Source organism: Amborella trichopoda, chromosome 7 (genome assembly GCF_054954075.1).
Source record: "Amborella trichopoda isolate Santa Cruz 75 chromosome 7, AtrichopodaSantaCruz75HAP2 v2.0, whole genome shotgun sequence".
NCBI classification, from domain to species: domain Eukaryota; kingdom Viridiplantae; phylum Streptophyta; class Magnoliopsida; order Amborellales; family Amborellaceae; genus Amborella; species Amborella trichopoda.
In genome coordinates, this window is record NC_142342.1 from 36435186 (window position 1) to 36446078 (window position 10893).

Genomic DNA, 10893 nt, shown 5'->3' on the forward strand with positions numbered 1-10893 from the left:
AAATCACTTGCAATTTTAGACGTTTGTTCTTCAAAAATAAGTGAATCTACAAAAAATATTTTAAAAAATATTTTACATGAAAAAAGTAACCAAAATACCCCTGTAAAGTTTCAAGGGTATTTGATCAATTTTTTTCATGTAAAATAATTTTTTAATGTTTTTCGTAGATTAGCCTATTTTTGAAAAACACTACCGGACATCTGTGATCGTAAGATCGGCCTATATTCAATTTGAGCCGTTGGCTTATCTACACTAGGTTGTGCACTTTGTCTTTTTTTTTTCTCTCTATATATATATATACACACACACATGAAGATAAATAGAAAAAGGAGAAATATGAAAAAGATCCAGGTCTCACCAAGCTTTTAAGTGCCCAAAGAAAGCTAGCTACACATGAGTTTGCTTGAAATGGATGAGATTCATGTAGATGAAGACCTTAGTCCTGCCAAGTCTTCCAATGTTAAGCTCATGGCTTCAGGTGATCCTTTTTTCACTTCCTCTCCTCGAGTTGCAAGGAGGTCCTCGATGCTTCCCGGCTCTCCAAACCAGCCTAGACGGTCGGCAATTAGATGCAAGTTGTTGCACCCATCGCACTTCACAACTACCACCCCTTTCTCATAAGATTCTCGACATACAGTCTTAACTGACCTGGTCTCACAAACCCTACATGTATAAATCATCGCCAAATTGTGCCTTGTTGAGACCTTCAAGCTTGATGAAGCTGCATATGAAATGTTTGGTGTCTCAGGTGATGAATCAGATGGTTCTGAAATTATGTTTTGAGACGCCATGTTTTCTTTGGCACCTTCAAAACGTTCATTGACAGAGCCAAGGTTTTCATCAGTTGATGGGTTTATATGAGCCCCTCTTATTGTTAGAATTTGTAGATGATAGGGATGAAGTTTGGCTGGAACTTCTGCAATGAAGAAAGTTGGTGTCAGCATTAGATTCCCTCTCTCTTTCTCTCACACACACACACCCCAACCATTCATAGGACTGACGTGGCTGAACATAGATCCTCAGACCCATGTTGATACTATGAACACCAAAGACAAGTAGACGTGTACTAGAAATAGAAGTTTCAACCGTTTCTGGCCTAAGTGCCGAAGATGAAACTTTGCAAATCGATTTCTTTCAACCATCATATCCACCACCGATGATAAGGCCTAATGGTCGTCTCAATCCCACTTGTTGAGTTCAGAGCCTCCATCCATGACCTGCAGCTCACAGCCAAACCCATAAACTCCGTTCCTACATTACACCTCATCTCACATGATATAGGTCGTCTTAAGAAATCCCAGGAGAACCAAAATTGTTAGTTTCACCTCGGGCTTCCTTATGTGCTCTGTCAACAAAAATATTTCATAGATCACATAATACCTATATATACCACTTCCCATAAAAAAAAAAAGCCCTATATAAATCAATTCGCAAGACAGTAATTTAAAAATTCAGTGAGCAGGGAAGTACAAGCCATCTAGGCCTCTGATGCATCCATTTCTGTTCAATCTCCATCAAGGTTACTATTATGGTTCCCTTCCAAAAGGAGGATGATGGCTATAAAGGTGAAGTAGATCTCCCTCAGATTTCTTTACATAAATAAAACTCTCCTATTGGTAAAGCATCTGAAGGAATCTATACTGAAGGCAGCCGATCTATTTCTTTATAGGGAGTGGAAGGAAGCTGTCAGATCATGTAAGTGCACCTCCATTTTCAGAAAGGCCTCACCCAATGTTTCAAAAGGCATCCGCCTCAAGGGGGATAGGGTTATAGGCACCTTGTCTAGCCCAATCCAGTGAACTTAGGCAGCCTATGGAGCAAGCCTTGACTCCCGAGGCAGCAGCTGGCACCTGCCTTGACCCAATGGCAGGATGCCCTTGGGCTATCGGCATATTCCATATTAATGTGGGAGGGGGGGGAAGATATTGGGGTAGTATTCCAACCCCACCATGTTGCTCCGTAAACCTAATTTGCATTTAAATGACAAACTCCTCATTTTTTTTTTAAAATTAACAGTTTTTTTGAAATTTTATTGATAAAAGAAAAAGATATCAAATCAAATCCAATTTTTTTGCATTTGATTATTTGTGCAATTATCATAATAATCATTATCATCAGAGCCTTTTTCTAACTAATTGGGGTCATCTATAAGAATCCTAGTCCGATATTCTGCTCTATCAAGGACCATACCCTCAGTTAGGCCCTAAGTGGCCATATCTTTTCTCAATACTTCCAACCATGTATTTTGGGCCTACCTTTGCCTTTTTTGAACCTTCTACTTGAACCACCTCGAACCTCCTAACATATGTTGTACTGGGTCTGTACTACACATGCCCAACCCACTTAAGTCTACTTTCTCTCATTTTATCAAAGATACTTAAAGTGCGCTCTTTTTGGTATTTATGGGCAGTCAATCTTAACTACTTCCTCGTATCTGCTCCTATTACTAAACTTGCATTCCATATACTCTGTCTTAATCTGGCTAATTTAAAAACCTTTAGATTCAAGATAATCCCTCCAAAGTTCTAACTTTGTGTTGATGCCGCTTCGGGTCTCATCGATTAAAACCATATCGTCCGACAACATACAACACGTGCCTCATCTTGTAGGTGCCTAGTTAAATCGTCCATAATTAAGACAAAGAGGTATGAGCTCAAGATTGACCCCTGATGTAGCCCTACTATTACTGAAAACTAACTTGTCTTTCCAATAGTTGTTCGCACACTAAATAGCGCTCCCTCGCACATTCTCTCACCAAGTTGATTTTACATCATAGTGAAATAAGAGAGGACAAGATAAAAAAGAGGAGATTTTAGATCATTATCTTAGTTTTGCAAACTCATGGTGAGAAAAGATATTGTGACTTATGGTGAGAAGAGATATGGTGTCTCATGGTGAGAAGAGATATGATGACTTATGGTGAGAAGAGATATGGTGAGTAGTGAGAAGAGATATATAGACTGATGGTCTGATTGAGGGTATTATGGTTTTGGACATGGAACCATAGCCATATGGCATTTGGAACACGATTATGTTTGTAGTTGTGTTACGTGTAGTATGTGATTGAAGATTTAACTAGTTATTTTCAAACTTCGAATTTTTCTTATCATTCAAAATTTTAATGTTCAATTGATTAACAGTACTCCATAATAAAACTATAACAACTTACATGCATTATATGCCCAATTTACTCATCTATACAATATATACATAAAAAGGTTTTTGTACAATTCAACATTCTAATGGTATTAGAGAACTTCTGCTCTCAAAATTTTGACCATAAAATACCCATCATTTGCATGGCTCTTATTTTGAAGTATTAAAGTATTAGAGCTAATTTTAAAATCTGTCTTAGATAGTAGGAGAATTACGTGTGCGAGAGTCTCAAATTTCATTTGCAGGCAATGTGAGAATTACTTCTACTGCCCCTCCCCTAAAATTAGGATTAATACAACTTCTGGGCATTTATGTTAGAACTTTTGATAGTAGGGTTTTCTGACATCGCCATCAGGAAGGTGAATTGTAGAAGAACCCTTGCATGCAATGTATATAACAAATATGTTTATATGGGTAAGGCTGGGGCACCTCAGTCTGTATAACATAAACAAATTGATATAATGTCTCGTATATGTATATATGCATGACTGTATCTATCTAGGAAAAAAACAAAAAAATGCTATAACATTTTTTCTATAGTAAGTGCTCAGACACTCTAAATTGTTTGATCTTAATTGGAAGGTTGAGACTATCAGATTTTTTTTTTAACTTCATTTTGTATAAATCGGATTAGAGTGAAATTTGGGGCATCTATCCTCCATACAAGGGTATACTTCTAACCAAAAGATTCTAATATTTTAAAAATGATCAAAACACCCAGAAAATTTTAGAGGTATGCCCAGAAACTTTGTATTTTGGTCATTTTAAAGTATTGGTTTAAAAAAATAAAACAGGTGTGACCTTGTTAGAAGAGTGGATGCCCCAAATTTCAATTCCATTGGATTTAATAAAGAAAATAAATTTAATTAAAACAGTGGACGCACTATCAATTAGTGTTTTAAAATGTGGGATGCAGACCCAATGAGGTTGGGGGACCGATGAGGCGATGTGGCTTCATGCATTCCAGATGCGGACGCATCACCTCAATGCGGTCAATAAATATAAAAAAAATTCCAAAAAGTCTAAAAAAATAGGTTAATGCATGGAAAAAAATATCGAGGTGTATGTAATTGTAGGTATTTAATTTATTCATTAACTCCCAGTTAACTATTTCAAATTTTTTTTTTTTTCATAAACTTCAATATTATCAGCTGTAGGATATTCCAAATCCCTTGATAGAAGATGTTAGAAGTAGAAACTAGAAACTTGAAGTAACTTTATAGAAGACATTAGAAAACATCAAATGTATGTGGGCACATAGCGCTATGAGCCGGGATGTACTGCATATGTGGGCGCATCTCCAAAAAGCGCATATGCGGCTTGAGGTGATATGGCTCAGGCCGCATAAAGCGCTATGCAGCCACATTTTTAAACACTAATCTCAACCGTCCAATGGAGATTGGACCACTGAGATTTAAATCACACTACTATGGGAAAAATGCTAATAGTGCATTGTAGTTTATATTTAGGAGAAGTGTATCGCGTGTCAGGGGATGCATGTTCACATGTGTGTCCCCTAATGCGGCTAGCATCCATCTTAGAGATGGATATTAAAACCTAAATATCCCACCAAAATTTATAAATCAAAAGTCTAAAATAATACATCAAAAACTCTTTTTATTTTTTAAATTATTATTATTATTTTGTATTCAGGTTCACCATGGTATAAATTATTAAAGCCTAAAATTTTTGGATCCAATATCTATCTCTAAGATGGATTTCAGAGGGAGGACTCACACGAATAGATGCGTCATCCGTCTCATAGAGACCTTGTTCTTATATATAGGGAAATTTATCTAAATACCCAACAAGACATGAACTATTTAACGTTCTAACCATATCTTTTGATTTAATTTCAAATACCCACATAAAGACACACGAGTATGAGTTGGAAAATTTGCAAATGAGTACCATGTTAAGTCGTTAATCTCTTATGGATATTTTGATAAATTTCCCATATATACACGCATAGACATACAAATATGCATGGGTGCCTGAAGACTAAGGCGCTCGCCTAGGGTGCCAGCCCCCCAGGCTGCCTCAGTGATGCCTACCACTTATTTATACATTAGCCTCACTGCCCATCAACAAATGGACCCTAGGCACCTGTCTCCAATTCATCTCATTCTCCTTGACCAACTTTCCAATTTAATGCGTGGATCGGCCTCTATCCTAGCTCTTGTCCCTCTCTCCCTCAAAAACCAAGTTGCACCTTATGCTATGTTTCTGCTTTTCCTTGAAGGTCAATTGGGAGAGCAAGAAGAGAAAGGTTTTGTAGGAGAAGTTGAGGCCATTGCAGCTGTAGCCAAGGTCGTAGGAGAGTTAGGCAAAATGGCTGTGGTTGAGGTAGGTTTCCTGGGCCCTGATGAGTTGTAGAGAGTGGAGAGGATGACATGAGAGAAGGAAGATGACATGGCTCGGAATTGAAGGAGATGGTGACTGGTTTCTAGGAAGAGGAGAGGATGACGAGAGAAGAGCGAGAAGGACGACAACATATGCTTGAGTTGGAGCTGCTGGTGACAGGGGGGGAGGGAGGGATAAGGCAGGGAGAGACATGAAATGGGTTAAAAGCATTTCACCAATTTCTCCTTCTCCTTTCTGCTCTTCTTATCTCTCAACCCTCTTTCTCCTTCTCCCACTTCCCATTATGATCGGTTACAACCATGAATAATCAAACAGTTCAACACTGTAATTTATGGAGGGGTTTGCAAAACAAAGGATATGTTTTGGGATGGTTTTTTTGTTTTTGTTGTGGGGGGGAGGGGGGAGGAAAATTTCAGTGAATTTTGGTGAGTTGCTATTAATGGTTCAATGTTGAGCTTAAAAGACAGCCAAACGATTCTCAACCACATAGTGGAAACCTATCACACTATCTACAAATTTAAAAAAAAACGTAATGATCGTCTTCATTTACAGCCACACATGGCCTAAGATTTATTTATCTAACATGCTTATTGTACTGAAGGTTCTGCCTAAGTACCAAGCATCTAAATCAGTGTTACCTTGACATGTGGCCCATGGTCTGGTGTCAGTGTCAACACAACACGACACTGTATGCTCCATACAAAGCCAAAGGATGCTGGGGAGATTCAAAGTTGGATCTACCACTTAAACCAGAATTGAATAAGCAACCAAATATGCCAAAATGACTAGGTGGGCCACCTAGACACCCACCTGGGTGCTCACCCTATGACTAGCAGCACCCCGAGACGACGAGGCTGAGGGAAGATAAATGCCCTCAGTAGGGGGCATTTTTGTCATTTCCCTCCTAAAAAGGGGTAAAAGGGTTTGGGGGACATTCTTGTCCCCCTAAACCCATCTTCTGCATCCTAGAGAGAATAAAACTCTCAAAAAACTTGGGATTTGAGATTTTTGCAAGATCGAAAAAATTTCGAAATTTGATTTCTTCTGAAAACAAAAGAACTACTTCGAGATAGTGTTTGGAGCGCATAATAGGACTTTTGGCGACCAAAGATCATCGGTTTGGGCTGATATCGGTTTCATTTTGAAAAGGCTAGTGCATTACAATATTTGAATTAGGGATTGGTATTTTTTTGGTAGAATGAATGATTTGATAGTCTTTTGCTTTTTTTTTCCTTTTATGATATTTTACATGTTTACAGTATATCGAATTTATTTTGTGAAAAGCTTAGTACAATACAAAATTTGAATTAGGGTTTGATATTTACCGGTTTAGGCTTATGTTTTGTGAATAGTTTGAAACTTTGAATTAAATTGATATTTTTGTAAATATATAGACTGCAAAATCAAATCTTATGCAAATTACGTTATGTGGTTATGTGATTATTCTTTTTAGATTGACATCATATTATGTGCTTTTTGATTGGTTTCTAGTTTCCATATATTTTTATTGGTCTTTTCTAGGTTGTTTTGTTTATTTCATAACCTTCATTTAAACCGATTTTTTTTCAAATTCTTTTTATTAATACTTTCATCTTTGTGTACTTTTCAGGTTTGTTTATTAGGTGATGCTCTGTGAATTATTGTGACTTTGTGAGTTGTGTTATAAGTTGTGAGTCACGACAATGTCTTCTATTGGATCAAGTAAGCAAGGTGATCTAGGTTGGAAGTACGATCTTGTCCAATTCCCGTCGACAAGAATAGGGTGGAGTATAAGTTCTGCAAGAAATCATATAGTGCAGGTATTAACATATTAAAGAAACATTTAGCCAGCATTAGAGGGGATGTTGCCCCATGCACTCAAGTGCCAGCTAAGGCTAGGAGAGAGATGTTAGAGCACTTGGAGAGGGTTATAAACAAGAATCAGGAGGTGGGGAAAAGACATGACCAAATTGTTAGCAACTATAGAATTTTTTGGAGTTTGGGAAGAGGAAGAGGATATATATGGCGAGGTTGGATCTTCTAGAACGTTAATAGGGTCCATGCATAAGAGGCATCAAAGAAGAGAGCCTATGGATTCTTACTCCCCCCCTCCCCCCTTCTTTCATCCTAAGATTTTACCACGCCAAAGGGGTAAAACAAGTTTTGCGAACCACTTTAAAAAAGAGGATAGATATAAGGTAGCAGAATAGGAGGCCAAATGGTTCCACCAAGCAGGTATCTATTTTAATGCTGCTAACTTGAAAATCTTTTAGATAATGTTGGAAGCAATGGGTCAATTTGGACCAGGGTTTAGGGCTACAACTGCTTATGAGCTTAAGGAACCATTGCTTAGAAAAGAAGTTGAGCTTACTAAATAACTATTTGACGACCCACAGGGACACATGGGGGATATACGGTTGCACTACTAGGATTGATGGGTGGGGTGATAAGAGAAATAAAAGCATTATGAGCTTGATGGTGACCGTCCATTAGGGACAATGTTATTAAAATCTATTGAAGCTTCTGACAAGTCCAATGATGTGGAATTTATTTGTGATTTGGTGGACAAGTGCATAGAGGTGGTGGGGGAGGGGTCTACAAGTAGTGACCGATATGTAGTCAGCCAATATGGCAGCCACTAGGTTATTGATGGAGAAGAGGCCACACATTTTTTGGTCGCCTTGTGCAACTCATTGCATAGACCAAATGATTGAGGCGATACCAAGAGGAAGTCGATGAAGACAAACATCAAAAAAGCGAAGAACAACACAGTCTATATATACAGTCACACTCAGGTAAGAACATGAGTTTTATACTGTGTATGCTTTGTTGTTACCTTTTTTTATTCTTTTGAATACATACATGTAATGTCATTATGTGATGTCACTGTAAGTACGTAACTTAGGGGATTTATGTTGACGAGGTCTTAGCCATGATGAAGAAGTTCACAAAGGGTAGAGACTTGTTGAGAGTTTGGGTGACTAGATTTGCCACCTCCCACTTGTCCTTGCAATCTTTGCATGAGCAAAAGGAAAATCTTAGGTTAATGTATGTATCTGAGGATTTGGACCAAGTCCCAGTGGGCGAAGAAATCAGATGGGAAATTTGTTATGGAGATTTTTATGAACGCATGATTTTGGAATAGGGTTCAATATATGCCTCATATGTTTTTCAGCCATTAATAAAGGTACTCAAGATGGTTGATGTCAATGTTTCAAAAGCACTAGGCGGCACCAAGGTGGTCAGGGGGGTCTTGGCCGCGCCCAGCGCCTAGGCGGGCGCTCAGAACCTGAGTGACCCAGTAAATTTTTTTTTTTGGGGTTTTTCTCTCTCTAAAATAGTATCTAATGAGTTTTAGGTTCATTTGAAACCTAAAACCCACAATTTTGCACCTTTAGGATTAAAACAAATGACCCAAAATGACCCAAAAATGGCCTCAATGAGTGGCATTTCCGCCCCTGGGCGGCCGCCTAGGCAGGTTCAGGCGGCCGCCTAGGCGGGCGACCGAGGATACCCGCCTAATTTGGCCGCCTAGGCCTAGGCGATACGCCCCGGCCTTCTGGACCCCATAGGAAGCCGTCCAGGCGCTGGGCGGTCCGCTTTTTGAAACACTGGTTGATGTTGAGAAGGAACCCGTGATGGGTTACATTTATAAAGCTATGGAGGATGCTAAGGAAGAAATCAAGAAATATTTGGGAATGATGAAGCTAGGTATGGAGAATACTTGAAGATTATAAAAGATAAATGGAACTACCAGCTTAAGGAACTCCTACATTTAGCAGGTTTCTCCTTAACCCTTCTCACTCTTATATTAATCATGAGGTACATAGCAAGACTTATTTCATGAAAGCTTTCAACCAATGCAATATCAAACCCAACCCAAATCCTGAAGTCCAAGATACGGTCACAATGGAGTTAGACAAGTACATGCTCTCTACTGGGTCTCTTGGAAAGGAGTTGGCAATAAGGCAAAGAATCAAGATCTCTCCTAGTGAGTTTAGAACTTACTTCATTTTGATTTCATGATTTGAGTATTAATTTTAATTATACAGATACCTTATGTACTACATTTACATTTATGTGAATATTGAATTTGACTTGTAGCTCGTCTGGATGTGGGTGCAACTTTAGCACATTTGAAATGGTATTGTTACTTCCATAGTACTATGGTAATTAGTTGCTTAGTTTATTAGCCTAACCTATGCAATGTTTTTCTAAATTTTAACTGTTCATTCAAACTTTATCTAATAGGTCCATACAAAGAAGAGGAACATACTTGAGCAAAAGCGGCTGGATAACCTAGCCTTTATTCACTATAACCAAAAGTTGCAGGAGCGCCATCAACAACTAGAGCACAATAAAAGGGAGGCTATTGAAGTTGATGATATGGATAATACTTGTGAGTGGATAGTTGATGCTGGGGAAGATGAGGAATTCCTTGGAGAGAGCTTGACCTGGGTCCAGGTTTGTGAGGCTGTTGAGACACCATTGAGCTCTGTGTGGACCACTCAATCTCAATCTCAAAGCCAAAGGGGAGGGGGAAAGGCAAAGGAGAAGGGGAAGAGGTTGGTGGGATTGAGAGATAAGGATGAAGAGGATGAAGCATGTTCAGATGAGACAAAGGATGATGCTCACTATGCTGAGGAGGGGGATGACTCTAATGATGATGCCATTAACTTTAGTACAAGGAGTCCATGACCATGAGTAATACAAATAGTTCACAACCTTTACATAAATAGTCCATGACTAACACAACATGGGAATCCAGTCACACCATGAGAACACTGACAGTGGAGGGTACTGAAATCAAGAAAAAGAAACAGCAGGGCCTAGGAATTGTCATTTTAAGTTATTCGGGGTGTCAATGAGTGATGACATAGATTTGACTATGACTTTTGATGCTTATGTAAATGTAATTTACTAATATAAATTTGGGTTTTGCTGCAATTTCTGCAATTTGATGATATATGTTTCTTTGTATTATCTATTTTTTATTTTTAAGGAACTCCTTTCTTTCTTTCTTTTTTCTTTTTGTCTTTTCTTTTTTATTTGGGGGGGGGGGTGTATCTGTCCTTGTTTCCCAGGCTCCCACATCCAACTTTTTGAACATTTGACTTCTAGTATGTGTTTGACACTCATGTCAGTGTCCATGTTACACTGCATGCAATCGATCTTCGATATTTGTCTAGCTCCAACAAAAGCCCCACTCTCCATAGAGTTCTTCATGGTTACCTCTGGTATTATCAAGGTCTTGACCCTGAAGTACTGCATGACGACAATAACCTTGACATTCTACTTAACAGCTTTTTTTTTTTTTTTTGGCATTCTACTTAACAACCTTCATGAAAGAATTTTGGTTTGGGAGCTGAACCACATGTTTTCTTGACTTGTAAC

General features: G+C 38.5%; 1 protein-coding gene across 2 annotated transcripts; it reads left to right on the plus strand.

The window, feature by feature from the left end:
- The first annotated feature begins 6741 nt into the window (after positions 1-6741).
- Positions 6742-10229, plus strand: LOC148781386 (uncharacterized). Of its 2 annotated transcripts, none has more exons than XM_088872814.1 (2): positions 6742-8294; positions 9751-10229. In XM_088872814.1, exons 1-2 carry the CDS (start codon positions 8235-8237, stop codon positions 10195-10197), a joined length of 507 nt encoding a protein of 168 aa, XP_088728940.1. In that variant the 5' UTR covers positions 6742-8234; the 3' UTR covers positions 10198-10229. The 2 variants fall into 2 exon arrangements, 1 of the variants encoding a protein (XP_088728940.1); XR_016059937.1 differs by lacking the exon at positions 6742-8294 and adding an exon at positions 9406-9490 and having other exon boundaries at positions 9751-9839.
- Positions 10230-10893: the final 664 nt, after the last annotated feature.

Bases quoted from the DNA above. Each gene is read 5' to 3' on its own strand.
- LOC148781386 (XM_088872814.1), top strand. From the start codon at position 8,235: ATGAAGACAAACATCAAAAAAGCGAAGAACAACACAGTCTATATATAC. The intron at 8,295-9,750 runs GTAAGAACATGA...TTTATCTAATAG, and splicing joins ATATATACAGTCACACTCAG to GTCCATACAAAGAAGAGGAA.